We start from the raw sequence: 27,082 nt of genomic DNA on the forward strand, positions 1-27,082 counted from the left end.
TGACTATAGTTCTGAGTGCCGTCTCAGATTATTGCATGGTTTGCTTTTTCCGTAAAGTTTAAGGAGAGGTATATCTATAATTCCATGTGTATAACTTGTATTATCATCTACATTTATGATGAGTATTTCTGTTGAATAGATGTGTCTATGCAAAATCACTGGATGTTTTTGGAACTAGTGAACGTAACACTCCAATGTAAACTCAGATTTTTTCATATAAATATGAACTTTATCAAACAAAACATACATGTATTGTGTAACATGAAGTCCTATGAGTATCATCTGATGAAGATCATCAAAGGTTAGTGATTCATTTTATCTCTATTTGTGCTTTTTGTGACTGCTATTTTTGGCTGGAAAAATGGCTGTGCTTATTCTGTGGCCTGGTGGTGACCTAACATAATCGTTTGTGGTGCTTTCGCTGAAAAGCATATTTGAAATCGGACACTTTGGTGGGATTAACAACAAGATTACCTTTAAAATGGTATAAGACACATGTACAGTGGGGCAAAAAAGTATTTAGTCAGCCACCAATTGTGCAAGTTCTCCCACTTAAAAAGATGCGAGAGGCCTGTAATTTTCATCATAGGTACACTTCAACTATGACAGACAAAATTGAGAAAAAAAAAATCCAGAAAATCACATTGTAGGATTTTTTATGAATTTATTTGCAAATGATGGTGGAAAATAAGTATTTGGTCACCTACAAACAAGCAAGATTTCTGCCTCTCACAGACCTGTAACTTCTTCTTTAAGAGGCTCCTCTGTCCTCCACTCGTTACCTGTATTAATGGAACCTGTTTGAACTTGTTATCAGTATAAAAGACACCTGTCCACAACCTCAAACAGTCACACTCCAAACTCCACTATGGCCAAGACCAAAGAGCTGTCAAAGGACACCAGAAACAAAATTGTAGACCTGCACCAGGCTGGGAAGACTGAATCTGCAATAGGTAAGCAGCTTGGTTTGAAGAAATCAACTGTGGGAGCAATTATTAGGAAATGGAAGACATACAAGACCACTGATAATCTCCCTCTATCTGGGGCCCCACGCAATATCTCACCCCGTGGGGTCAAAATGATCGCAAGAACAGTGAGCAAAAATCCCAGAACCACACGGGGGGACCTAGTGAATGACCTGCAGAGAGCTGGGACCAAAGTAACAAAGCCTACCATCAGCAAGGGCATTGAAGATGAAACGTGGCTGGGTCTTTCAGCATGACAATGATCCCAAACACAAAGCCCGGGCAACGAAGGAGTGGCTTCGTAAGAAGCATTTCAAGGTCCTGGAGTGGCCTAGCCAGTCTCTAGATCTCAACCCGATAGAAAATCTTTGGAGGGAGTTGAAAGTCCGTGTTGCCCAGCAACAGCCCCAAAACATCACTGCTCTGGAGGAGATCTGCATGGAGGAATGGGCCAAAATACCAGCAACAGTGTGTGAAAACCTTGTGAAGACTTACAGAAAACGTTTGACCTCTGTCATTGCCAACAAAGGGTATATAACAAAGTATTGAGATAAACTTTTGTTATTGACCAAATACTTATTTTCCACCATAATTTGCAAATAAATTCATAAAAAATCCTACAATGTGATTTTCTGGATTTTTTTCTCCTAATTTTGTCTGTCATAGTTGAAGTGTACCTATGATGACAATTACAGGCCTCTCTTATCTTTTTAAGTGGGAGAACTTGCACAATTGGTGGCTGACTAAATACTTTTTTGCCCCACTGTATGTCTGAGGAATTTTAATTATGAGATTTCTGTTGTTTTGAATTTGGCGCCCTGCACTTTCACTGGCTGTTGTCATATCATCCCGTTAACGGGATTGCAGCCATAAGAAGTTAATGATTATCTGAACATTACTTGCAATAAGAGGTGGTTGGCACTTGGCTGGCCCTTAGCCGTGGTATTTAGGCCATATACCACACCCAACTCGGGCCTTATTGCTGAATTAGAATCTAAAAATGCCAAACTGCCTGCTTTTCTGTTGAGTCTGCAATTTTTTTGTCTGTTCTGAAATTGTCTCTCTGAAAGGCAACTGATCTCTTTTGACAGCAAAGTGAAATATTGTCCTATACATCGCCTTCGGAAAGTATTCAGAGCCCTTGACTTTTTCCACATTTTGTTAGGTTACAGTCTTATTCTAAAATGTATTAAATAGTCAACCCACACACAATACCCCATAATGACAAAGCAAAAACAATATTGGACATTTTTGCAAATTTATAAAAACTAAAAACTATTCAGACCCTTTACTCAGTACTTTGTTGAAGCACCTTTGGCAGCAATTACAGCCTCGAGTCATCTTGGCTATGACGTTACAAGCTTGGCACACCTGTATTTGGGGAGTTTCTCCCATTCTTCTCTGCAGATCCTCTCGAGCTCTGTCAGGTTGGATGGGGAGCATTGCTGCAGGTCTCCCCAGAGATGTTTGATCAGGTTTAAGTCTGGGCTCTGGCTGGGCCACTCAAGGACATTGAGACTTGTCCTGAAGCCACTCCTGCATTGTCTTGGCTGTGTGTTTAGGGTCATTGTCCTGTTGGAAGGTGTACCTTCGCCCCAGTGTGAGGTCCCGAGCGCTCTGGAGCAGGTTTTCATCAAGGATCTCTCTGTACTTTGCTCCGTTCATCTTTGCCTCGATCCAGACTCCCCACAGCATGATTCTGCCACCACCATGCTTCACCGTAGGGATGATGCCAGGTTTCCTCCAGAAGTGACGCTTGGCATTCAGGCCAAAGAGTTTCATCTTGGTTTCAGCAGACCAGAGAATCTTGTTTCTCATGGTCAGAGTCCTTTAAATGCCTTTTGGCAAACTCCAAGTGGGCTGTCATGTGCCTTTTACTGAGGAGTGGCTTCCGTTTGGCCCCTCTACCATAAAGGCCTGATTGGTGGAGTGCTGCAGAAATGGTTGTCCTTCTGGAAGGTTCTCCCATCTCCACAGAGGAACTCTGGAGCTCTGTCAGTGTGACTACTGGGTTCTTGGTCACCTCCCTGACCAAGGCCCTTCTCCCCTTGCTCAGTTTGGCCGGGAAACCAGTTCTAGGAAGAGTCTAGGAGTTTTCAAACTTCTTCCATTTAAGAATGATGCAGGCCAATGTGTCCTTTGGGACCTTCAATGCTGCATAATTGTTTTTCTACCCTTCCCCAGATCTGTGCCTCAACACAATCCTGTCTCTAATTACAATTAATTCGACCTCATGGCTTGGTGTTTGCTCTGACATGCACTGTCAGCTGTGGGACCTTATATAGACAGGTGTGTGCCTTTCCAAATCATGTCCAATCAATTGAATTTACCACAGGTGGACTCCAACCAAGTTGTAGAAACATCTCAAGGATGATCAATGTAAACAGGATGCACCTGAGCTCAATTTCATGTCTCATAGCAAAGGGTCTGAATACTTACGTAAAAATGTATATTAAAAAATCATCAAAAAACCTGTTTTCGCTTTGTCATTATGAGGTATTGTGTGTAGATTGCTGAGGACACATTTTTTAAAATCCATTTAAGAATAAGGCTGTAATGTAACAACATTTGGAAAAAGTCAAGGGGTCTGAATACTTTCCGAAGGAACTGTATGTTGTTCACAGAAAACCCTAGCAGCCCCCCCCCCCAGTTAAATGGACCAGATTGGATCAGATTGCTCAGATATTTCCTTAGAATCGATTAGAGTTTCTCTCTCCAGAGGCTGGTGTCCCATGTGAGGAAAATACGGAATCGCCGGCCGGAAGGCCTGATAACAATGCTCTCTGAGAAAAGAGAAGAGACCAGACAGAATCAAGCACCCATTAGTGGTGCTCCAGTCTCCTTTTCAGCTCATTTAACACCTGATTTACTTAACAAAAGGCACATCTCAATAGGTGGTCCAGGTATGTCATGACATAGCACAAGTGGAGGGGTGGGGGGGCTTCCTCTTTTGTTGCTCTTTTTCTCCTCAATTGTTCCTCAAGCAAGGTGGGAGGCAGATGACATCACAAATTCACATCAGACCAACTCATTGAATACCCTACTCCTTGAAGTTTGCAGTTGTGTGTAAAAATCACACAAATTTTGCTCAAAACATATTTTTTTTACCACTTTAGTGCATGCACTTTACTGTATTTATACTTGGGACATCACTTTTCAACAGGAAAAGTTTGAAGACCACTGGAGGATGTCTCTGGAGCCTCAGACTGAGATAAAGCGTTCTAATTGAAACATGCTCAGTGTGCCTTTTAAACAGTTAGGATGTGTAATGTGAACCGACAGGCACTCTGGCTTTCATTGTTTATGGGACTCTATAGCTGTATTGTGTCTGGTTGCAGCTCACAGGAGGCAATAGTACAGTACATAAGAAGCCTAATGAGTAAGAGTGTTGCGCTAACGATGCCAAGGTCGTGGGTTCAGTTCCTGCGGGAATCACATAACATGTACTCACTTCTGTAAATTGCTTTGGATAAAAGTGTCTACTAGGTGGCCTTAAAAGACAATTATGATCTAATAAAAGTGAACAATCTCCAGAAGTTCTTGTCTGATTAAAAGGAAAAATAAGGCATATTTGTGAATTTGTTCTTTCTCACACAGACATGAACGTAGGGTTGCCTTCCCAGACAAAGATTAAGCCTAGTCTAGGACAAAAATACATGATTTTTAATGGAGAATCTCCAATGTTGATAAGGTTTGCTTGGTGTTGTAAAGGATACTGGCCAGAGTGTTGACTCTGCTCTGTATGGACTTCAATAGCCCTCTCTGGGATGTCATGTTCTCCTTGGTCGCCATGGCAATACTGCAGGGAGAGAAGAAGAAGACAATGACATACACTACCGTTCAAAAGTTTGGGGTCACTTAGAAATGTCCCTGTTTTTGACAGAAAAGCACATTTTTTGTCCATTAAAATAACATAAAATTAATCAGAAATACAGTGTAGACATTGTTAATGATGTAAATTACTATTGTAGCTGGAAACGGCTGATTTTTAATGGATTATCTACATTGACAAACAGAGGCCCATTATCAGCAACCATCACTCCTGTATTCCAATGGCATATTGTGTTTGCTAATCCAAGTTTATCATTTTAAAAGGCTAATTGATCATTAGAAAACCCTTTTGCAATGATGTTAGCACAGCTGAAAACTTTTGTTCTGATTAAAGAAGCAATAAAACTGGCCTTCTTTAGACTAGTTGAGTATCTGGAGCATCAGCGGGTTCAATTACAGGCTCAAAATGGCCAGAAACAAAGAACTTTCTTCTAAAACTCGTCAGCATGTTCTTGTTCTGAGAAATGAAAGCTTCCATGCGAGAAATTGCCAAGAAACTGATGATCTCGTACAACGCTGTGTACTACTCCCTTCACAGAACAGCGCAAATGGGCTCTAACTATAATAGAAAGAGTGGGAGGCCCCGGTGCACAACTGAGCAAGAGGACAAGTACATTAGAGAGGACAAGTACGTCTAGTTTGAGAAACAGACGCCTCACAAGTCCTTAACTGGCAGCTTCATTAAATAGTACCCGCAAAACACCAGTCTCAACGTCAACAGTGAAGAGGTGACTCCGGGATGCTGGCCTTCTAGGCAGCGTTGCAAAGAAAAAGCCATCTCTCAGACTGGCCAAAAAAAAGAAAAAATTAAGATGGGCAAAAGAACACAGACACCGGACAGAGAAACTCTGCCTAGAAGGCCAGCATGCCGGAATCGCCTCTTCACTGTTGACGTTGAGACTGGTGTTTTCTAATGATCAATTAGCCTTTTAAAATGATGAACTTGGATTAGCTAACACGACATGCCATTGGAACACAGGAGTGATGGTTGCTGATAAATGGGCCTCTGTACGCCTATGTAGATATTCCATAAAAGATCTGCCGTTTCCAGCTACAATAGTCATTTACAACATTTATAATGTCTACACTGTATTTCTAAACAATTTGATGTTATTTTAATGGACAATTATTTAAAAGCTTTTCTTTAAAAAACAAAGACATTTCTAAAATGACCCCAAACTTTTGAACGGTAGTTTACATAGGTTAAATGGGAGAGGTAACCCACCCTACAATATCAACCCTGTAAGACTTCTGCTATGTTATAAACAGCTTTTTTCTAGCAGAGAGTATGAGCCACGATTGTGTGTGTAGGTCCCCCAAGTGCAACTACCATGACAGACAGAAGGTGGGTGGAGGAGGAGAAATCCATTTGGGGGGGGGGACTTTCACATTAACTTAAAATGCAGAGAGCGAGAGAGAGCATTACAGGGGGAGCTGAGTCACTGAGGACCGGTGGATATTAGCGCACAGAAACACTGAGGCATGTACTGCCAGCACACACACAGTGTTTCCCCTAGGTAATTTTTCAGGAGTGGTGGCAAGGGTAGGTGCACACAACCACACTACGTTGTAGAATAATAGTGAAGACACCAAAACTATGAAATAACACATATGGAATCATGTAGTAACCAAAAAGTGTTAAACAAATAAAAAGAAAATTGATATGAGAGTCACCCTTTGCCTTGACAGCTTTGCACACTCTTGGCATTCTCTCAACCAGCTTCGCCTGGAATGCTTTTCCAACAGTCTTGAAGAAGTTCCCAAATACGCTGAGCACTTGTTGGCTGCTTTTCCTTCACTCATCCCAAACCATCTCAACTGGGTTGAGGTCTGGTGATTGTAGAGGCCATGTCATCTGATGCTTCACTCCACCACTCTCCTTTGTGGTCAAATAACCCTTACACAGCCTGGAGGTTTGTTGGGTCATTGTCCTGTTGAAAAACAAATGACAGTCGCACTAAGCGCGAACCAGATGGGATGGCTCTAATGTCCATTGCTCGTGTTTCTTGGCCCAAGCAATTCTCTTCTTATTGGTGTCCTTTATTAGTAGTTTCCTTGCAGCAATTCAACCATGAAGCCCTGATTCACACAGTCTCCTCTGAACAGTTGATGTTGAGATGTGTCTTGTTACTTGAACTCTCTGAAGCATTCATTTGGGCTGCAATTTCTGAGGCTGATAACTCTAATTAACTTGTCATTTGAAGTAGAGGTAACTCTGGGTATTCCTTTCCAGTGGCGGTCCTCGTGAGAGCCAGTTTTATCATTGCGCTTGATGGTTTTTGCGACTGCACTTAAAGACACGTTCAAAGTTTTGGAGATTTTCGAGATTTACTGACCTTCATGACTTAATAATGTCTTTGCTTATTTGAGCTGTCCTTGCCATAATATGGACTTGGTCTTTTACCAAATAGGGCTGTCTTCTGTATACCACCCCTACCTTGTCACAACACAACTGATTGGCTCAAACGCATTAAGAAGGAAAGAAATTCCACAAATTAACTTTTAACAAGGCACACCTGTTAATTGAAATGCATTCCAGGTGACTACCTTAATGAAGCTGTTTGAGAGAATCCAGTTAGTTAAATATATTTTGGCAGTTAACACTCAACTCCTTTTAGCCCCGCAATGGCATCTGATGTAGTTAACCCTGCACCTTAATCCACAGCCCAAAACCCCTCTCCCAATGACTTCCCTTATAACGTGCTAAGATCTCAAATAAGACAGTATTTGGCAACATACTGATAGATTTGTTTTTAAGTGGAATTCCTGGATTTAAATACAGGATACAGGCAGCCTCTTTTTTGGGGGCAGCGAGGAGAAAAATGGTTGGGATCAAACAGATGTAAACAATTTATCCCTGGTTACAAATATGGGAACAAATCTGTTGAGGCTAATTGCCTAGCTGCAGGGACAGGTAGGATTACGCAACAGTCAGCCCTGGCCTCAGAGACTGTAACAAGGTGACAACAGTAAAACACGAAAGGGTGTCCTGGGGGCACCGTAGGCCAGGTATGGCCCTTTGTGAGTAGAACCCAGGGGGGGGGTCAACCAGACTTGTTTACATGGCTGTCAGAACCTAGTATACTGAGCCTGGTTGTCAGATTAGTGACTTGGTCAGGTGAGTGAGCATATGTGCGTGTTTGGTGTTTTTGAGTGAGTTTGACCGAGCAAGGATGTGAGTGCACTGTGTGTTTGAGTGTGTATGCATGGGTGCGAGTGTGTTTGATTGAGAAAGTGTGGTTGTTTAAAATGTGTACTCTGTTTTCTTTGTAAGTACAATGTGAGTTTGAGTAAATACAGTAAGCGTGTGCAACACCTCTTGCAGGGTATTGCTGAGGGGACAATCTCTCTCTATGCCAAGGGTCTAGCTCATATATCATGTTCTCCAGAGTCAGAGGGGAAGACAGATCGCCTCTCTTCCCAAAGCCCAACACTGCTGACGGACTGTAACACTGGGCCAGCGTTAGCGCTACGCTAATGTGCTACTGGCAATCAGAGCTGCTATCTGATAGGGGCTGGTCTAATGCTAACTCATACACAAACTGACTCAACCTGGCTGAACACCAGCTCAATGCTAAACTAGCTTAGCTCATTACCGTTAGCATCTCAAGGAAAATGACCTAAAGTAAACTCGCTGTGGGGCTTCTAGATATGTTTATTGAGACCAATTCTCTCCAGTCTCACTGCAATTTGAAACATCTAAATATGGAGATGTTAATGTAACTACCAAAAACAGCATTTTTTGTGTTGTAAGAATCTCACACTTTCCTTTCTGCTTCGGGGCACTCACTGGAGTACCTGATCAACTGTTACTCTCAAAACATTGCCAGGTGTTATCTCCAACCTGTGAAAGGGTCTTAAAACCTGATTGCATATTAAGACACATAAATCAATCATATCTCAGCCCTCCTCGTCCTCACAGGGCATAATAACACAAACAATCAAGAGAAAAAAGAAAGAAGCTTCATTATCTTCTCGCTGTGTGTGTGTGTGTCTTGTTAGGCGTGTTCAAGACTTCGAGAGAACCGGTAATGATGGTGACTTTCTCATCCAGTGTAATTTTCTGCTTCACTTAAACAAGAGGAAGGAGAGTGGGAGAGGGAGGCTGGACGGGAAGAGGCGCTGCATGGCTCACAAGTCCACTTAATGAAGCACCTGTGCCAGTAGCCTCCCCTACGGGTAGCAATCTGTGGGTGGACTGCGGCAAGGAGAGAAGATGGATGGGATGGGGAGGGAGGGTGGAGGAGGTTGGGCTGGTTGGCCACACATGACTGGGGAGGTTGGGGACACCCCTTATGGCATATGAGGCAGAGGTAACAGGGAGGCTGAGATGGTGGGAGGAAAAAATGCAACAGGGAGTCTGAGATGGTTGGAGGGATAGCGGCATAGTCCACTTCCTCTCTCCTCAAACTGTGCTTGACCATATCAGCCCACTTAGGCCTGAAAGCTGATCTTGTATCCATCTCTGGGCTAATGGTGTAATCTCTTCATCTAATGGTGTCACAGTGGATGTTAAGAGGTGGGGTCAGAGGCAAAGCGCTCCACACAAGTCACCATCTGATTTGTGTGGATCACTAATGTCTCTGTACTCGACTCTTTAGACTTCACCTCATGCCCATGGAGATGTCTAACATCCACTGTAGCTATGTGGAGGAAATACATTTTCATGACATACTATACTGTTTAATTAGACATACTATGCTGTTTTTTTCTTAAATATTGTACGTTATATGGTAGTATTGTTTTCTGATACAAACTTGCCTTGTGTGACACCGCAGTGTGACCTTCTGTGTTTACGATCGGCAGGAATTTAGCTATGTGGGAATTGCAGGGAGAAAAAGAGAATTCTGCTAACTGTCACATAGACAAGAAGATGTACATTCTATTAAAGGAGAAAGACAACTCTGTTCGTTGGGCTTTTTAACTGTGCAAGGTGAGTGAATTGTTGACCTGCTCCATTTTCGCATATCTTATAATAAAGTTGTTGTTTGTGTCACGTTCCTGACCTATTTATGTTAGTTTGGTATGTGTGTTAGTTGGTCAGGACGTGAGGTTGGGTGGGCATTCTATGTTTTCTGTTTCTGTGTTGGTTTTGGGTAGCCTGGTATGGCTCTTAATTAGAGGCAGGTGTTTGGCGTTCCTCTAATTAAGAGTCATATTTAGGTAGGGCGTTCTCACTGTTTGTTTGTGGGTGATTGTCTCCTGTTTTTGTGTCAATGTTACACCATACGGGATTGTTTCGGTTGTTCGTTTTCGTTTCGTTTCGATGTAGTATGTTTCCTGTCCGTAAGTGTTACGTGTAGTTATGTAAGTTTATGTTCAGGTTTCGTCTACGTCGTTTTCTTATTTTGTATTTTTGAAAGTGTTTTGTTTCGTTTCGTGTTTGCCATCGTGTTTATAATAAAGATGGCTTATTTCCCAAAGCCTGCGTTTTGGTCTGAAGATCCTTCTCTCCTCACCTCATCCGAGGATGAGGAGAGCGACAGCCGTTACAGAATCACCCACCACGCTAAGACCAAGCGGCAAGGGAAAACTAAACGGAGTAAGGGACAGGAGAGAAAGGAGCAATGGACATGGGACGATGTTTTGGACGGAAAGGGTTGCTACACTTGGGAGGAGATCCTGGCTGGGAGGGATCGCCTCCCATGGGAACAGGTGGAGGCACTGAGGAGAGCAGAGGCTACCGGGGAGAGGAACCGGAGCTATGAGGGAACGCGTCTGGCACGGAAGCCCGAAAAGCCCGTAAGTAATTCCCAAAAATTTCTTGGGGGGGGGCTAAGAGGTAGTGGGCCAAGGGCAGGTAGGAGACCTGCGCCCACTTCCCAGGCTTACCGTGGAGAGCGGGAGTACGGGCAGGCGCCGTGTTACGCAGTAGAGCGCACGGTGTCTCCTGTACGAGTGCATAGCCCAGTGCGGGTTATTCCACCTCCCCGCACTGGTAGGGCTAGATTGGGTATTGAGCCAGGTGTCATGAGGCCGGCTCAACGCGTCTGGTCTCCAGTGCGTCTCCTCGGGCCGGCATACATGGCACCTGCCTTACGCATGGTTTCCCCGGTTCGCCTACATAGCCCGGTGCGGGTTATTCCACCTCCCCGCACTGGTCGGGCAACCGGGAGCATTCAACCAGGTAAGGTTGGGCAGGCTCAATGCTCAAGAGTGCCAGTACGTCTCCACGGTCCGGTATTTCCGGCGCCACCTCCCCGCCCCAGCCTAGTACCTACAGTGCCTACACTACGCACTAGGCTACCAGTGCGTCTCCTGAGCCCTGTTCCTCCTCCACGCACTCTCCCTGTAGTGCGTGTATCCAGTTCGGTGCCTCCAGTTCCGGCACCACGCACTAAGCCTCCTGTGCGTCTCCAGAGCCCTGTACACACTGTATCTTCTCCCCCTACTAATCCTGATGTGCTTGTCCTCAGCCCGGTGTCACCAGTGCCGGTACCACGCACCAGGTATAGAGTGGGCTTTGAGAGTACAGTGTGCCCTGTCCCTGCTCCCCGCACTAGTATGAAGGTGCGTGTCCTTAGCCCGGTGCCTCCAGTTCCGGCACCACGCACCAGGTCTACAGTGCGCCTTATCCGGCCAGAGCCATCCGTCTCACCAGCGCCATCTGAGCCATCCGTCTCACCAGCGCCATCTGAGCCATCCGTCTCCCCAGCGCCATCTGAGCCATCCGTCTCCCCAGCGCCGTCTGAGCCATCCGTCTGCAATGAGCCTGCAAAGCCGCCCGTCTGCCATGAGCCTGCAAAGCCGCCCGTCTGCCAGGAGCCTACAGAGCCGTCCGCCAGACAGGAGCCGCTAGAGCCGCCCGCCAGACAGGAGCCGCTAGAGCCGCCCGTCAGACAGGATCTGCCAGGGCCGCCAACCAGACAGGATCTGCCAGAGCCGCCAACCAGACAGGATCTGCCAGAGCCGCCAACCAGACAGGATCTGCCAGAGCCGCCAACCAGACAGGATCTGCCAGAGCCGCCAACCAGACAGGATCTGCGAGAGCCGTCAGCCTGCCATGAGCGTCGAGAGCCGTCAGCCAGCCATGAGCGTCGAGAGCCGTCAGCCTGCCATGAGCGTCGAGAGCCGTCAGCCTGCCATGAGCGTCGAGAGCCGTCAGCCTGCCATGAGCGTCGAGAGCCGTCAGCCTGCCATGAGCGTCGAGAGCCGTCAGCCTGCCATGAGCGTCGAGAGCCGTCAGCCTGCCATGAGCGTCGAGAGCCGTCAGCCTGCCATGAGCGTCGAGAGCCGTCAGCCAGCCATGAGCGTCGAGAGCCGTCAGCCAGCCATGAGCGTCGAGAGCCGTCAGCCAGCCATGAGCGTCGAGAGCCGTCAGCCTGCCATGAGCATCCAGATTCGTCAGTCAGCCAGGAGCTGCCCTTCAGCCAGAAATGGCTATATACCCAGAACTGCCCCTCAGTCCAGAGCTGTCTCTCTGTCCGGAGCTGCCTTTCAGTCCGGAGTTGCCCCTCTATCATGATCTCCCTCTCTATCTTGATCTACCTCTTTATTCTGATCTATCCCTCTGTCTTGATTTATCCCTCTGTCCCGGTGCTGTCCCTGTCATGGATGTTACTAAGAGGATTTTGTGGGGGTAAGATATGGGTGGACATTTTTAGGGGTAGATGGAGGCTAGGATTGATTATGGTGGGGTGGGGACCTCGCCCGGAGCCTGAGCCACCACCGTGGTCAGATGCCCACCCAGACCCTCCCCTAGACTTTGTGCTGGTGCGCCCGGTGTTCGCACCTTATGGGGGGGGTTATGTCACGTTCCTGACCTATTTATGTTAGTTTGGTATGTGTGTTAGTTGGTCAGGACGTGAGGTTGGGTGGGCATTCTATGTTTTCTGTTTCTGTGTTGGTTTTGGGTAGCCTGGTATGGCTCTTAATTAGAGGCAGGTGTTTGGCGTTCCTCTAATTAAGAGTCATATTTAGGTAGGCGTTGTCACAGTGTTCGTTGTGGGTGATTGTCTTCCGTGTCTGTGTTTGTACACCACGCGGGACTGTTTACGGTTTGTTCGGTTTGTGTAGCCTATGTTCCTATTCGTGCGTTTTCTTGTTTTATGTAAGTACGTCGTCTAGGTCTGTCTACACCGTTTGTTGTTTTTGTTAGTTTAATCAAGTTCGTGTTTTCGTTAATAAAATATGTCATTTCACTACGCTGCGCCTTGGTTCCCTCAATACTCCTCCTCTTCAGATGAAGAGGAGGAGGACTGCCGTTACAGTTTGAAAGAATCTTCAGTCCCTCTTCCTATAGAATTGCTACCACACCAACCCCCCAATTCTGGAGCCAGGATAGATAAATAAGCCAAACAAATTATATATACACTGCTCAAAAAAATAAAGGGAACACTTAAACAACACAATGTAACTCCAAGTCAATCACACTTCTGTGAAATCAAACTGTCCACTTAGGAAGCAACACTGATTGACAATACATTTCACATGCTGTTGTGCAAATGGAATAGACAAAAGGTGGAAATTATAGGCAATTAGCAAGACACCCCCAATAAAGGAGTGATTCTGCAGGTGGTGACCACAGACCACTTCTCAGTTCCTATGCTTCCTGGCTGATGTTTTGGTCACTTTTGAATGCTGGCGGTGCTTTCACTCTAGTGGTAGCATGAGACGGAGTCTACAACCCTCACAAGTGGCTCAGGTAGTGCAGCTCATCCAGGATGGCACATTAATGCGAGCTGTGGCAAGAAGGTTTGCTGTGTCTGTCAGCGTAGTGTCCAGAGCATGGAGGCGCTACGAGGAGACAGGCCAGTACATCAGGAGACGTGGAGGAGGCCGTAGGAGGGCAACAACCCAGCAGCAGGACCGCTACCTCCGCCTTTGTGCAAGGAGGAGCACTGCCAGAGCCCTGCAAAATGACCTCCAGCAGGCCACAAATGTGCATGTGTCAGCATATGGTCTCACAAGGGCTCTGAGGATCTCATCTCGGTACCTAATGGCAGTCTGGCGAGCACATGGAGGGCTGTGCGGCCCCACAAAGAAATGCCACCCCACACCATGACTGACCCACCGCCAAACCGGTCATGCTGGAGGATGTTGCAGGCAGCAGAACGTTCTCCACGGCGTCTCCAGACTCTGTCACGTCTGTCACATGTGCTCATGTGCTCAGTGTGAACCTGCTTTCATCTGTGAAGAGCACAGGGCGCCAGTGGCGAATTTGCCAATCTTGGTGTTCTCTGGCAAATGCCAAATGTCCTGCACGGTGTTGGGCTGTAAGCACAACCCCCACCTGTGGACGTTGGGCCCTCATACCACCCTCATGGAGTCTGTTTCTGACCGTTTGAGCAGACACATGCACATTTGTGGCCTGCTGGAGGTCATTTTGCAGGGCTCTGGCAGTGCTCCTCCTTGCACAAAGGCGGAGGTAGCGGTCCTGCTGCTGAGTTGTTGCCCTCCTACGGCCTCCTCCACGTCTCCTGATGTACTGGCCTGTCTCCTGGTAGCGCCTCCATGCTCTGGACACTACGCTGACAGACACAGCAAACCTTCTTGCCACAGCTCGCATTGATGTGCCATCCTGGATGAGCTGCACTACCTGAGCCACTTGTGTGGGTTGTAGACTCCGTCTCATGCTACCACTAGAGTGAAAGCACCGCCAGCATTCAAAAGTGACCAAAACATCAGCCAGGAAGCATAGGAACTGAGAAGTGGTCTGTGGTCACCACCTGCAGAATCACTCCTTTATTGGGGGTGTCTTGCTAATTGCCTATAATTTCCACCTTTTGTCTATTCCATTTGCACAACAGCATGTGAAATGTATTGTCAATCAGTGTTGCTTCCTAAGTGGACAGTTTGATTTCACAGAAGTGTGATTGACTTGGAGTTACATTGTGTTGTTTAAGTGTTCCCTTTATTTTTTTGAGCAGTGTATAAGTACCAGTCAAAAGTTTGGAAACACCTTGTCATTCAAGGGTTTTCCTTTATTTTTACTATTTTCTACATTGTGGAATAATAGTGAAGACATCAAAAATATGAAATAACACATACGGAATCATGTAGTAACCAAAAAAGTTTTAAAACAAATCCAAATAAACATACATATCTTAGATTCTTCAAAGTAGCCACCCTTTGCCTTGATGACAGCTTTACACACTCTCAACCAGCTTCACCTGGAATGCTTTCCCAACAGTCTTGAAGAAGTTCCCACATATGATGAGTACTTGTTGGCTGCTTTTCCTTCACTCTGCGGTCCAACTCATCACAAACCATCTCAACTGGGTTGAGGTCAGGTGATAGTGGGGGCCAGGTCATCTGATGAAGCACTCCATCACTCTCCTTCTTCGTCGAATAGCCCTTACACAGCCTGGAGGTGTTGGGTCATTGTCCTGTTGAAAATAAATTCTCGTCCCACTAAGCGCAAACCACATGGGATGGCGTATCGCTGCAGAATGCTGTGGTAGCTATTAGAGGTCGACCGATTAATCAGAATGGCCGATTAATTAGGGCCGATTTCAAGTTTTCCTAACAATCGGAAATCGGTAATTTTGGACGTCGATTATGTATTATTATTTTTTTACACCTTTATTTAACTAGGCAGTTAAGCACACATTCTTATTTTCAATGACGGCCTAGGAACGGTGGGTTAACTGCCTTGTTCAGGGGCAGAACGACAGATTTTTACCTTGTCAGCTCAGGGATTCAATCTTGCAACCTTACGGTTAACTAGTCCAACGCTCTAACCACCTACCTCACGAGGAGCCCGCCTGTTACGCGAATGCAGTAAGAAGCCAAGGTAAGTTGCTAGCTAGCATTAAACTTATCTTATAAAAAACAATCAATCAATCATAATCACTAGTTATAACTACACATGGTTGATGATATTACTAGTTTATCTAGCGTGTCCTGCGTTGCATATAATCGTTGCAGTGCGCATTCGCGAAATAGGACTGTCATTGCCCCAACGTGTACCTAACCATACACATCAATGCCTTTCTTAAAATCAATACACAGAAGTATATAATTTTAAACCTGCATATTTAGCTAAAAGAAATTCAGGTTAGCAGGCAATATTAACCAGGTGAAATTGTGTCACTTCTCTTGCGTTCATTGCACGCAGAGTCAGGGTATATGCAACAGTTTGAGCCGCCTGGCTCATTGCGAACTAATTTGCCAGAATTTTACGTAATTATGACATAACATTGAAGGTTGTGCAATGTAACAGGAATATTTAGACTGATGGATGCCACCCATTAGATAAAATACGGAACGGTTCCGTATTTCACTGAAAGAATAAATGTTTTGTTTTCGAGATGATAGTTTCCGGATTCGACCATATTAAATGACCTAAGGCTCGTATTTCTGTGTGTTGTTATGTTATAATTAAGTCTATGATTTGATAGAGCAGTCTGACTGAGCGATGGTGGGCACCAGCACGCTCGTAAGCATTCATTCAAACAGCACTTTCGTGCGTTTTGCCAGAAGCTCTGCTGTTTATGAATTCAAGCCTATCAACTCCCGAGATTAGGCTGGTGTAATCGATGTGAAATGGCTAGCTAGTTAGCGGGGTGCGCGCTAATAGCGTTTCAAACGTCACTCGCTCTGAGACTTGGAGTAGTTGTTCCCCTTGCTCTGCATGGGTAACGCTGCTTCGAGGGTGGCTGTTGTCGATGTGTTCCTGGTTCGAGCCCAGGTAGCGGCGAGGAGAGGGATGGAAGCTATACTGTTACACTGGCAATACTAAAGTGCCTATAAGAACATCCAATAGTCAAAGGTATATGAAATGCAAATCGTATAGAGAGAAATAGTCCTATAATAACTACAACCTAAAACTTCTTACCTGGGAATATTGAAGACTCATGTTAAAAGGAACCACCAGCTTTCATATGTTCTCATGTTCTGAGCAAGGAACTTAAACGTTAGCTTTCTTACATGGCACATATTGCACTTTTACTTTCTTCTCCAACACTTTGTTTTTGCATTATTTAAACCAAATTGAACATGTTTCATTATTTATTTGAGGCTAAATTGATTTTATTGATGTATTATATTAAGTTAAAATAAGTGTTCAGTATTGTTGTAATTGTCATTATTACAAATAAATAAATAAAAAATAAAAAAAATCGACCGATTAATCGGTATTGGCTTTTTTTGGTCCTCCAATAATCGGTATTGGTATCGGTGTTGAAAAATCTAAAATCGGTCGACCTCTAGTAGCTATGCTGGTTAAGTGTGCTTGAAATCTAAATAAATCACTGACAGTGTCGACAGCAAAGCACCCCCACACCATCACACCTCCCCCTCCATGCTTCACGGTGGGAACCACATATGCGGAGATCATCCGTTCACCTACTCTGCGTCTCACAAAGACAAGGCGGTTGGAACCAAAAATCTAAAATTTGGACTCATCAGACCAAAGGACAGATTTCCACCGGTCTAATGTCCATTCCTCATGTTTCTTGGCCCAAGCAAGTCTTCTTACTGGTGTCCTTTAGTAGTGGTTTCTTTGGAGCAATTCGACCATGAAGCCCTGATTCAAGCAGTTTTCTCTGAACAGTTGAAGTTGAGATGTGTGTTACTTGAACTCTGAAGCATTCATTTGGGCTGCAATTCCTGAGGCTGGTAACTAACAAACTTATCCTCTGCAGCAGAGGTAACTCTGGGTCTTGCTTTCCTGTGGCAGTCCTCATGAGAGACAGTTTCATCAAAGCGCTTGATGGTTTTTGCGACTGCATTTGAAGAACCTTTCAAAGTTCTTGACATTTTCAGGATGGACTGACCTTCATGTCTTTGCTTATTTGAGCTGTCCTTGCCATAATATAGACTTGGTATTTTACCAAATAGGGCTATCTACTGTATACCACCCCTACCTTGTCACAACACAACTGATTGGCTCAAACGCATTGAGGAAAGAAATTCCACACAAATTAACTTGCACAAAGGCACACCTGTTAATTGAAATGCATTCCAGGTGACTACCTCATGAAGCTGGCTGAGAGAATCCCAAGAGTATGCAAAGCTGTAATCAAGGCAAAGGGTGGCTACTTCGAAGAATCTCAAATATATTTTGATTTGTTTAACACTTTTCTGCTTACTACATCATTCCTTACGTTATTTCATAGTTTTGATGTCTTCACTATTATTCTACAATGTAGAAAATAGTAAAAAATAAAGAGAAACCCTTGCATGAGTACGTTTGTCCAAACTTTGACTGGTACTGTATATGTGTGAGAGACTATACTCGTGGGTACCGGAAAAAAAATTCGCCCAAAAAGTCCCAACAAGGATAGTAAAACAAGGAAAATTCTCCCTCGTGGGGATATTTCCCAGCTATTTTAGGCTTAGAGGTTAGGTTTAGGGTTACACTTAGGGTTAAGAGTAATGGTTAGGTTTAGGGGTCCGGGAAAAATAGGATTTTGAATGGAAATACATTTTAGGTCCCCACAAGGATAATAAAACATATGCTGTGTGAGAGAGAATGTATGTCTGCATTAGGCTTACCTTATTGTGTCATCCATCAGGCGGTCAGAGCTGCAAGGAGAGAGAGTAGAAAAGAGAAGAAAGAGATGGTTAGTTTCTGAGGTGAGGCAGCAGCAGTGTGGTGATATGGGGGAGACTGAATGACTTGATCTCCACATCTCTCTGGGAGTCAGGATCAGGGAGGCAGCAATCGATGCCAAGCTGCCCAGAATCCTGATCAGGTCCCTGGGCTCGCTGCGCTGGGCCGGGAACCCCCTTCCCTCCCTCCCCAGCAGCACCCAGCCTAACAGAGCCGATGAGCTGAAATACTCAACTTTGATTTATGTTGTGGGCCTTCATTCCAATTTCTCATGGACTTCAATGCATGATTTACAAGAAAATACAGAGTTGCTTTTGTGCATCTTGAGTTAGGATGAGGAACCACTGAATGTATCACAGGGCACGGATGGGGTCATAAATACCAAATGATTTGATGGGATTGCTTATGACAGCTGTTGTGTCACCTTTATGACAGCTCTATGGCATTGCATTCACTGAGGTGAAAGGTCACATGAAACATTCATAACAGGAGTCATGTCCTGTCCACACACATCAGCCTGCAGTCAGGGATAGCATTGTCAACACAGTATGGTACCACTATGGCTTTCTCTATAGCTGACAGAGTAGACTTTATTGGCTACAGCAGCATTGCAGTTATCTTCACAAATCAAATATTTCTTCAATCAAAAAACATATGATTCCCAACAGTATTAATGTCATCCTCTTGTCAATTTTTTAAAACTAAAAACAACCTCTCTCAGAGGCGCATAAAACAGTGTTAAATAAATCTTCAGTCTAATTCTTTAGAATGTCATGTCATTGTCAGGTGGTTTCAGGGGAGGTGTGGAAAACATATCTATACTGTGATCTGTCCAGCCATCTCTCTCTCCATCTCATAAAAAGGAGGAATGACTGTCTAGCAGGTTTCAGCTCCATTACATGTATAATACGTAGAAGCGAGAGGAAGGCCGCACTAAGCTCCTAAAGTGCTTTCCTTCACTCTCTCCCTCCAACCCGCTAGCCTAGCGCTACAACCACAGCTAACACTTTGCATGATAATGCTGCATGACCAGACAGGAGGGGGTTGAAGGAGGGAGGGGGTGAGAAACCCTCTCCTGAATGTACAATTGAAGTCGGAAGTTTACATACACTTATGTTGGAGTCATTCAAATTTGTTTTTCAACCACTCCACAAATTTCTTGTTAACTTTTTAGGGATGGGGCAGCATTTTCACTTTGGATGAATAGCGTGCCCATAGTGAACTGCCTCCTACTCTGTCCCAGATGCTAATATATGCATATTATTATTACTATTGGATAGAAAACACTCTGAAGTTTCTAAAACTGTTTGAATTATGTCTGTGAGTATAACAGAACTCATATGGGAGGGAAACTTCCAAATAGGAAGTGGAAATTCTGAGGCTGGTTGATTTTCAACTCATCGCCTATTCACATCCCAGTAAGATATGGATCTGTTCGCACTTCCTACGCCTTCCACTAGATGTCAACAGTCTGTAGAACGTTGAATGAAGCCTCTAGTGTGATGTGGGGCCGGATTGCAGCTGTTTGAGTCAGTGGTATGGCAGAATGCCAGTTGTTGGTCACGCGCATTCCTCATGATATTGCCTTGCAATCCATTACTTCTGTAGACACAAAGGAATGCTCCGGTTGGAACGTTATTGGATATATATGATTACAACAACCTGAAGATTGATTCTCTACTTAGTTTGACAAGTTTATTCGACCTGTAATATAACTTTTTGAAGTTTTTGTCCGAGTTCGCCTGGACCGGCGCCAGCGTTTGGACATGTGAACTAAACTTGCTAGCAAAAGTAGCTACTTGGACATAAATATTTTACATTATCGAACAAAACAGCAATTTATTGTGGAACTAGGATTCCTGGGAGTGCATTCTGATGAAGATCATCAAAGGTAAGGGAATATTTATGATGTAATTTCGTATTTCTGTTGACTCCAACATGGCGGAGAAATGTTGTGTATATCTGAGCGCCGTCTCAGATTATTGCATGGTGTGCTTTTTCCGTAAAGTTTTTTTGAAATCTGACACAGCGGTTGCATTAAGAACAAGTGTATCTTTAATTCTAAGTAAAACATGTATCTTTCATCAAAGTTTATGATGAGTATTTCCCGTTATTTGATGTGGCTCTCTGCAATTTCTCCGGATATTTTGGAGGCATTTCTGAACATGGCGCCAATGTAAACTGAGATTTTTGGATATAAATATGCACATTATCAACAAAACATACATGTATTGTGTAACATGATGTCCTATGAGTGTCATCTGATGAAGATCATCAAAGGTTAGTGATTCATTTTATCTCTATTTCTGCTTTTTGTGACTCCTATCTTTGGCTGGGAAAAATGGCTGTGTGTTTTTTGGACTTGGCGATGATCTAACATAAATATATGTTGTGTTTTCGCTGTAAAACATTTTTTAAATCGGACACGATGGGTAGATTAACAAGATGTTTATCTTTCATTTGCTGTATTGGACTTGTTAATGTGTGAAAGTTACATATTTCAAAAAAATATTTTTGAATTTCCCGCGCTGCCTTTCCAGCGGAATGTTGTGGGGGGGGGTTCCGCTAGCGGAACGTGTGTCCTAGAAAGGTTAACAAACTATAGTTTTGGCAAGTCGGTTAGGACATCTACTTTGTGCATGACAAGTAATTTTTCCAACAATTGTTTAGACAGATTATTTCACTGTATCACAATTCCAATGGGTCAGAAGTTTACATACACTAAGTTGATTGTGCCTTTAAACAACTTGGAAAATTCCAGAAAATTATGTCATGGCTTTAGAAGCTTCTGATAGGCTAATTGACATAATTTGAGTCAATTGGAGGTGTACCTGTGGATGTATTTCATGGCCTACCTTCAAACTCAGTCCCTCTTTGCTTGACATCATGGGAAAATCAAAAGAAATTATCCAAGACCTCAGAAAAAAAAATTGTAGACCTCCACAAGTCTGGTTCATCCTTGGGAGCAATTTCCAAACGCCTGAAGGTACCACCTTCATCTGTACAAACAATAGTAAACAAGTATAAACACCATGGGACCACGCAGCTGTCATACCGCTCAGGAAGGAGACGTGTTCTGTCTCCTAGAGATGAACGTACTTTGGTGCGAAAAGTGCAAATCAATCCCAGAACAGCAAAGGACCTTGTGAAGATGCTGGAGGAAACAGGTACAAAAGTATCTATATCCACAGTAAAACGAGTCCTATATTGACATAACCTGAAAGGCCGCTCAGCAAGGAAAAAGCCACTGCTCAAAAACCGCCATAAAAAAGCCAGACTACGGTTTGCAACTGCACATGGGGACAAAGATCATACTTTTTGAAGAAATATCTTCTGGTCTGATGAAAAAAATATATAATTGTTTGGCCATAATGACCATTGTTATGTTTAGAGGAAAAAGGGGGAACCTTGCAAGCTGAAGAACACCATCCCAACCGTGAAACATTGGGGTGGCAGCATCATGTTGTGGGGGTGCTTTGCTGCAGGTGGGACTGGTGCACTTCACAAAATAAATGGCATCATGAGGGAGGAATATTATGTGGATATATTGAAGCAACATCTCAAAACATCAGTCAGTAAGTTAAAGCTTGGTCGCAAATGGGTCTTCCAAATGGACAATGACCCCAAGCATACTTCCAAAGTTGTGGCAAAATGGCTTAAGGACAACAAAGTCAAGGTATTGGAGTGGCTATCACAAAGCCCTGACCTCAATCCTATAGAACATTTGTGGGCAGAACTGAAAAAGCGTGTGCGAGCAAGGAGGCCTGCAAACCTGACTGTTACACCAGCTCTGTCAGGAGGAATGGGCCAAAATTCACCCAACTTATTGTGGGAAGCTTGTGGAAGGCTACCTGGAACGTTTGACCCAAGTTAAACAATTTAAAGGCAATGCTACCAAATACTAATTGAGTGTAAGTAAACTTCTGACCCACTGAGAATGTGATGAAAGAAATGAAAGCTGAAATATATAATTCTCTACTATTATTCGGACATTTCACATTCTTAAAATAAAAGTCGTGATTCTACTTCAACTGTATGCATGTATGTATGTATGTATGTATGTATGTATGTACTCCTGACTTCCTACTACCCACGGTACCTCCTATCCCAGTCTTGTTGTTTATGTGGGGTGTCGCCTCATACGGTGTCAGCCAACCCATTCAAGACAAAGCCTGTGAGATTAGCACTGTTAGCACTGTGCTGCTAATTGTTATTAATGGCCCCAGTTGCTGCTGACGAGGCACTTTACTAGATCTCTCCTTCTCTCAAGCTTTAGTCTCTCTCCCTGTCCTATATTGTTACACAGTTCTCTTTAGGCAGCAGCATGGAAATGGCTAACTCCCTAATTTCCCATAACATCATCTCTCCCTTCATACCTCTCTTTCAGCTAGCCAAGCGTTACCACCCCAGGTAACACTTTGCATGCTAATGCTACATAACCAGACAGGAGGGAAGGAGGGAGGGATGGAAGGGGATGAGGGACCCTCTCCTGAACGTATATCTGAGAGATGTGTGCTATATCATTTTCACTGTCAGTCAAAGTCAGGCTTACATCATAGCTTCCATCTAGATTCACCTGCTCAGTCTAGGTCATTGAAAGAGCAGGTGTTCATAATGTTTCGTAAACTCAGTGTATACCTGACTTGAATATGAACACACAGCCAAAATAGTACCACTCCTAACCTCTTACTACCCACAGTGCCCAATCATATCCTTCAAACAAATAGCTTTGCTATCATCCCTAGTCCCCATCACTGTGACACAGTACCAATCACCTCAGAGCTCATCTTCAGATACAGCTAATAGCCTGTTTAGCTGGTGTGTCACCTCATACTGTGTCATTCATCTGCAGCCAACCCGTTGATGACATATTAAGCCTGTGAGCACTGTTAGCAATGTGCTGCTAATTGTTATAAGTGGTCCGTTGCTGCTGACGAGACCCTTTACTCTGTCTCTCTTCCTGTCCTTCAGCAATAGTCTCATTGACATTGGACCCCCCATTTTGTGGTTGTGCAGAGAGCCTCACACACAAGTTATCCAAAAAAGTATGGAGTTTAAAAAACAGGTAAATTACTACTAGTTTACCCTAGACTCATTCATCTACTGAAGTCAAAGGAATAAAAGTGTAGGCTGCCTCTCACCTAGGGTGGGAGTTCTGTAACTAAGTATTTATTGATGAACCAAACACAAGCAAGTCTTTATTGCTATTATCCCAAATTGTTGTTACAGAGCTCTCTTTAGGCAACAGCATGGAACTGGCCAACTCCCTCATTTCCCCTAAGATCAAAGAAAATTCCAAAATGGAGTTGATCTTCCCTTCTCCCTCCCCCCAGTTTAACTTGAACACATTTTCCGGGTGGCTGTCCTTTGTAGGTGTGATGAGATGGAGATAATGGCTAACGTCGTGAAGTGGCTCAACAGACGGAAATAATGTTGTGAATCTGAACTACAGTGAATGCAACACAGCCAGCTGCACACAGAGACCAGGCACTGCTTCACAGTATGTCTCAAATGGCACCCTATTCCCTATATAGACAGTGAACTACTTTTGACGGGCCCTGGTCAAAAGTAGTGCACTATATAGGGAATAAGGTGCCATTTCTTTGTACTTCCATTGCACTTCCTGTATATATTACAGCATTATGGATGCTAACCAATTAGAATGGAGCAAATGGTGTGGAATGGTGGTGGGATGTGATGACTGTTACAGTATATGTGCACTGGGCAGCATCTTACATTAAATATTGCTGTAATGGAAATACTGTACGCATTCTGAAGACAAGGCAATCTGCTGCACCTGTAGCTCTGTGTGGCTTTTAAAAAGGAGCACCCCCGCCCCACCCTTTTCCTGAACCGACCGACAGAGCGTGTGTGTGTGTGTGTGTGGGGGGGGGACAGGTTAATTAATCCCGAGGTATATTGTTGTGATGTTGATGGAACCAGGCAGTAACATCTAAGCTAGAGATAATGAGGTTTAGCTGGAGCCAGTCAGAGTAAATAATTTGTTTGGTCTTCCAGGCCCTGGATGACTAAGAGGGATGGGCTCAGGAGAACCAGGATCTTGCTCCCCTGAGTAGGAGAGTCCCCAGAGTCTTCTTCCCTACCCTGGAGGAAGAGGGCATGGCGAGAACTCCTCCATCTAGTTCCACAGAGCCTAATAACCTCTGAGCAGGCACACATATTCTTCTAGTGTCACAATCCCCCCCCCCCCCTTGCGGCTCAAGTTGCTCATCAAAAACAATGGTCACAGCACTTTATTTCCTAATTAAATCAATACTGGTAATGTCTCAGAAAAAAAGAGGATAAACAAAAACAAAGTAGCAGTCAGTAGTGAGTTTAGTCCTCCCTTCACGGGAACAGGACACCAGAGTGTATTGCTTGGTCATTGGTGGACAAACCTCAATTATTGGTCGGAACAATTATGATTTTATATTCTGCCAGACAGGATGCGATTGTGATAGTCAAAGCAATTGTAATCATGTCGTACACAACAGTACTACACAATGTCTCGGCTTTGCGAAAGCACACACACGGACACACTTCATCCCATATCCCCCCCAGTGATTAATGTCCTCCGGGGGCAGTAGGGGATGCGGGCGTGGCCATCCTTCCATCCTGTGCCACCTGGCTTTACTGAGAGAGAGACAGATCTATGACTGGCAAGGCCCCCTTTTTACTAATGGGCTGACCCCTGCCTGACAACCACATCTTTTATGGTTAGGACAGGAAAGAACAGCACAACTAGAGGAAGGAGAGAAGGGAGAGAAAGGAGGGCGAGGCGAGTATAGAGCTAAGTCGGTCTGGCTCGTGTCCAAGAGGAAGAAATAGAGGTAGTCAAATCAGGGCGGAGTTCTTGATCATCAGGGCGGAGTTCTTGATCATCAGGGCGGAGTTCTTGATCATCAGGGCGGAGTTCTTGATCATCAGGGCAGAGTTCTTGATCATCAGGGCAGAGTTCTTGATCATCAGGGCGGAGTTCTTGATCATCAGGGCGGAGTTCTTGATCATCAGGGCGGAGTTCTTGATCATCAGGGCGGAGTTCTTGATCATCAGGGCGGAGAGAGAGAGTAGACAATACAGTAGGAGGGGAAATAATATTAGGGTTATTTAGTGAGATGTTTTAACATCATCTGTATCACTTCCAACAAATACACTAGTTGTGTGTTCCTACACAAAACTCTGTTGTAGCTTCTTATCAAACCATTATGGGTACAACTGCATTTAGTGAGATGCTTTAACTAAACATGGTTTTGCCATTTCATTGCTCCGAAAATAACATGTCCGTTATGTCTTGATTCCTGTTTTAAAACTTACTAGAAGATAAAAAAGGGGTTGTTATGGGACATTGGCTGCGTTAGGATTATCTACCCTTCCTGAAGCATGTACTTTTAAATCCATGAGGGGGAGTGTATAAGGAATGGACTGGTGTGAGGAATATGGTGGAAACTCCTTCCAGCTAGGCTTGCACCAATCCAACGCATGATTGTTAGTGAACGAGTACACACCCCGAGAAGGGTAGAGAACTGGAACGAAGCCAGGTTGTCCATATGAAGGGACGATCTGGACGTTAGGGTTCAGGACAGGAGGACCAATAGAAATGCAGCAAATGACCATGAAGAGATTGAGAATAGTGGTTTAAAATAATTACTCTGCAAAGTCATTGGTGGAGGGACACCATAGCCAAAAGGCCTTGTCCTCATATGGCACCTGACCAGTCAGACCTCTGAAGGCCAGATGAGTCACACACACAAACAGGTGTTCCATTCCAATACAAACGGTCTTAACCTCGCACAATTACATCAGCATCACACATGTACCACCAAAACATAGCCCATGGTAAAAAATACAAAATAAAGGCTGGATACTGCATTATGAATAACCATATATGGTATTTACCCCTTTGTTTGCACAGTTTTCCCATTTTGTCAAGAATAGATAAATGTTGCCCCAAGAGGAGATAAAACATTCAGTTTTAAAGCTGTTTTGGTAAAAGTCTGAGGGATGGGGCTGGAGAACTACTCTTACATTCATAGACCGCTCTGGACGTAAAGACTGTCCATCCACGGAATGAAAATGATAGTTTACCATGTTTTGAATGGTTCTGATTGGGTAAGAAAGTTATACTATGCTCATGTGGCATAAGTTATATTCTTCAAGAATCAATGGCTATATCTCAGAAAAGTCCCAAAAAAGGATGTATTGATCTCACAGTAGCTTTAAAAAGTTGCTAAGACCAAAAGCTTCCAGGGTCTACGGCAACAAAATTGTGAAAACTGCAAATCCACCTACATTCATAGATTATCAAATTGTTAAGCTGATTTTGTAAAACTTAGCATGCACGCACATATTAGTTCAGGAAAATACACAGGCGTCTGATTCTCACCATGGCTTGTTAGTCAAGAACCAAAAAGCAGTACTGGTACCTTGACGTCAATGAACACACAGCTACAACATTTCCACCCAGTCAGCAGATACGGTCTATTGCACAGTTAACTCCATAAAAATCTGTAATGTTGATCATGTTATTTTGGGCTCATCACAGGCATAAGAGTCAGAATCAATCAGAAAAACCATCAAAACAGAAAACGAGACGACACAAATCAACGTGAAACAACTCTCTCCACCCGGTAAAATGAAGGTAATGTTGCTCCTGGCTCTATTGGCTCCTGTAGCCGTCCACTCTCAGTAAACCCTGCCTTTAGACTGTGCTGACATCTACAACCATGACAACACCCAACCCAGCAGCATCTACAGCGTCTACCTCATTGGCCCAACGTCCGGCGTGCAG

General features: G+C 44.2%; 1 protein-coding gene across 3 annotated transcripts in view; it reads right to left on the minus strand.

Moving 5' to 3' along the window:
- The window catches only part of LOC120028233 (Golgi SNAP receptor complex member 1-like), a 63,016-nt gene that overhangs the window by 2,899 nt on the left and 33,035 nt on the right, over positions 1-27,082 (minus strand). For 2 of the 3 annotated variants that reach the window (XM_038973392.1, XM_038973393.1), the window contains exons 7-8: positions 18,237-18,266; positions 4,682-4,764 (exon numbers count right to left, since the gene is read on the minus strand). In XM_038973392.1, the coding sequence (XP_038829320.1) occupies positions 4,682-4,764; positions 18,237-18,266 (113 nt within the window). Of the gene's footprint in view, positions 1-4,681; positions 4,765-18,236; positions 18,267-24,530; positions 25,336-27,082 lie in introns of those variants that run through there. The other variant, XM_038973394.1, reaches the window with a different exon arrangement.

This window comes from Salvelinus namaycush, chromosome 34 (genome assembly GCF_016432855.1).
Source record: "Salvelinus namaycush isolate Seneca chromosome 34, SaNama_1.0, whole genome shotgun sequence".
In the NCBI taxonomy this organism is placed as follows: Eukaryota; Metazoa; Chordata; class Actinopteri; order Salmoniformes; family Salmonidae; genus Salvelinus; species Salvelinus namaycush.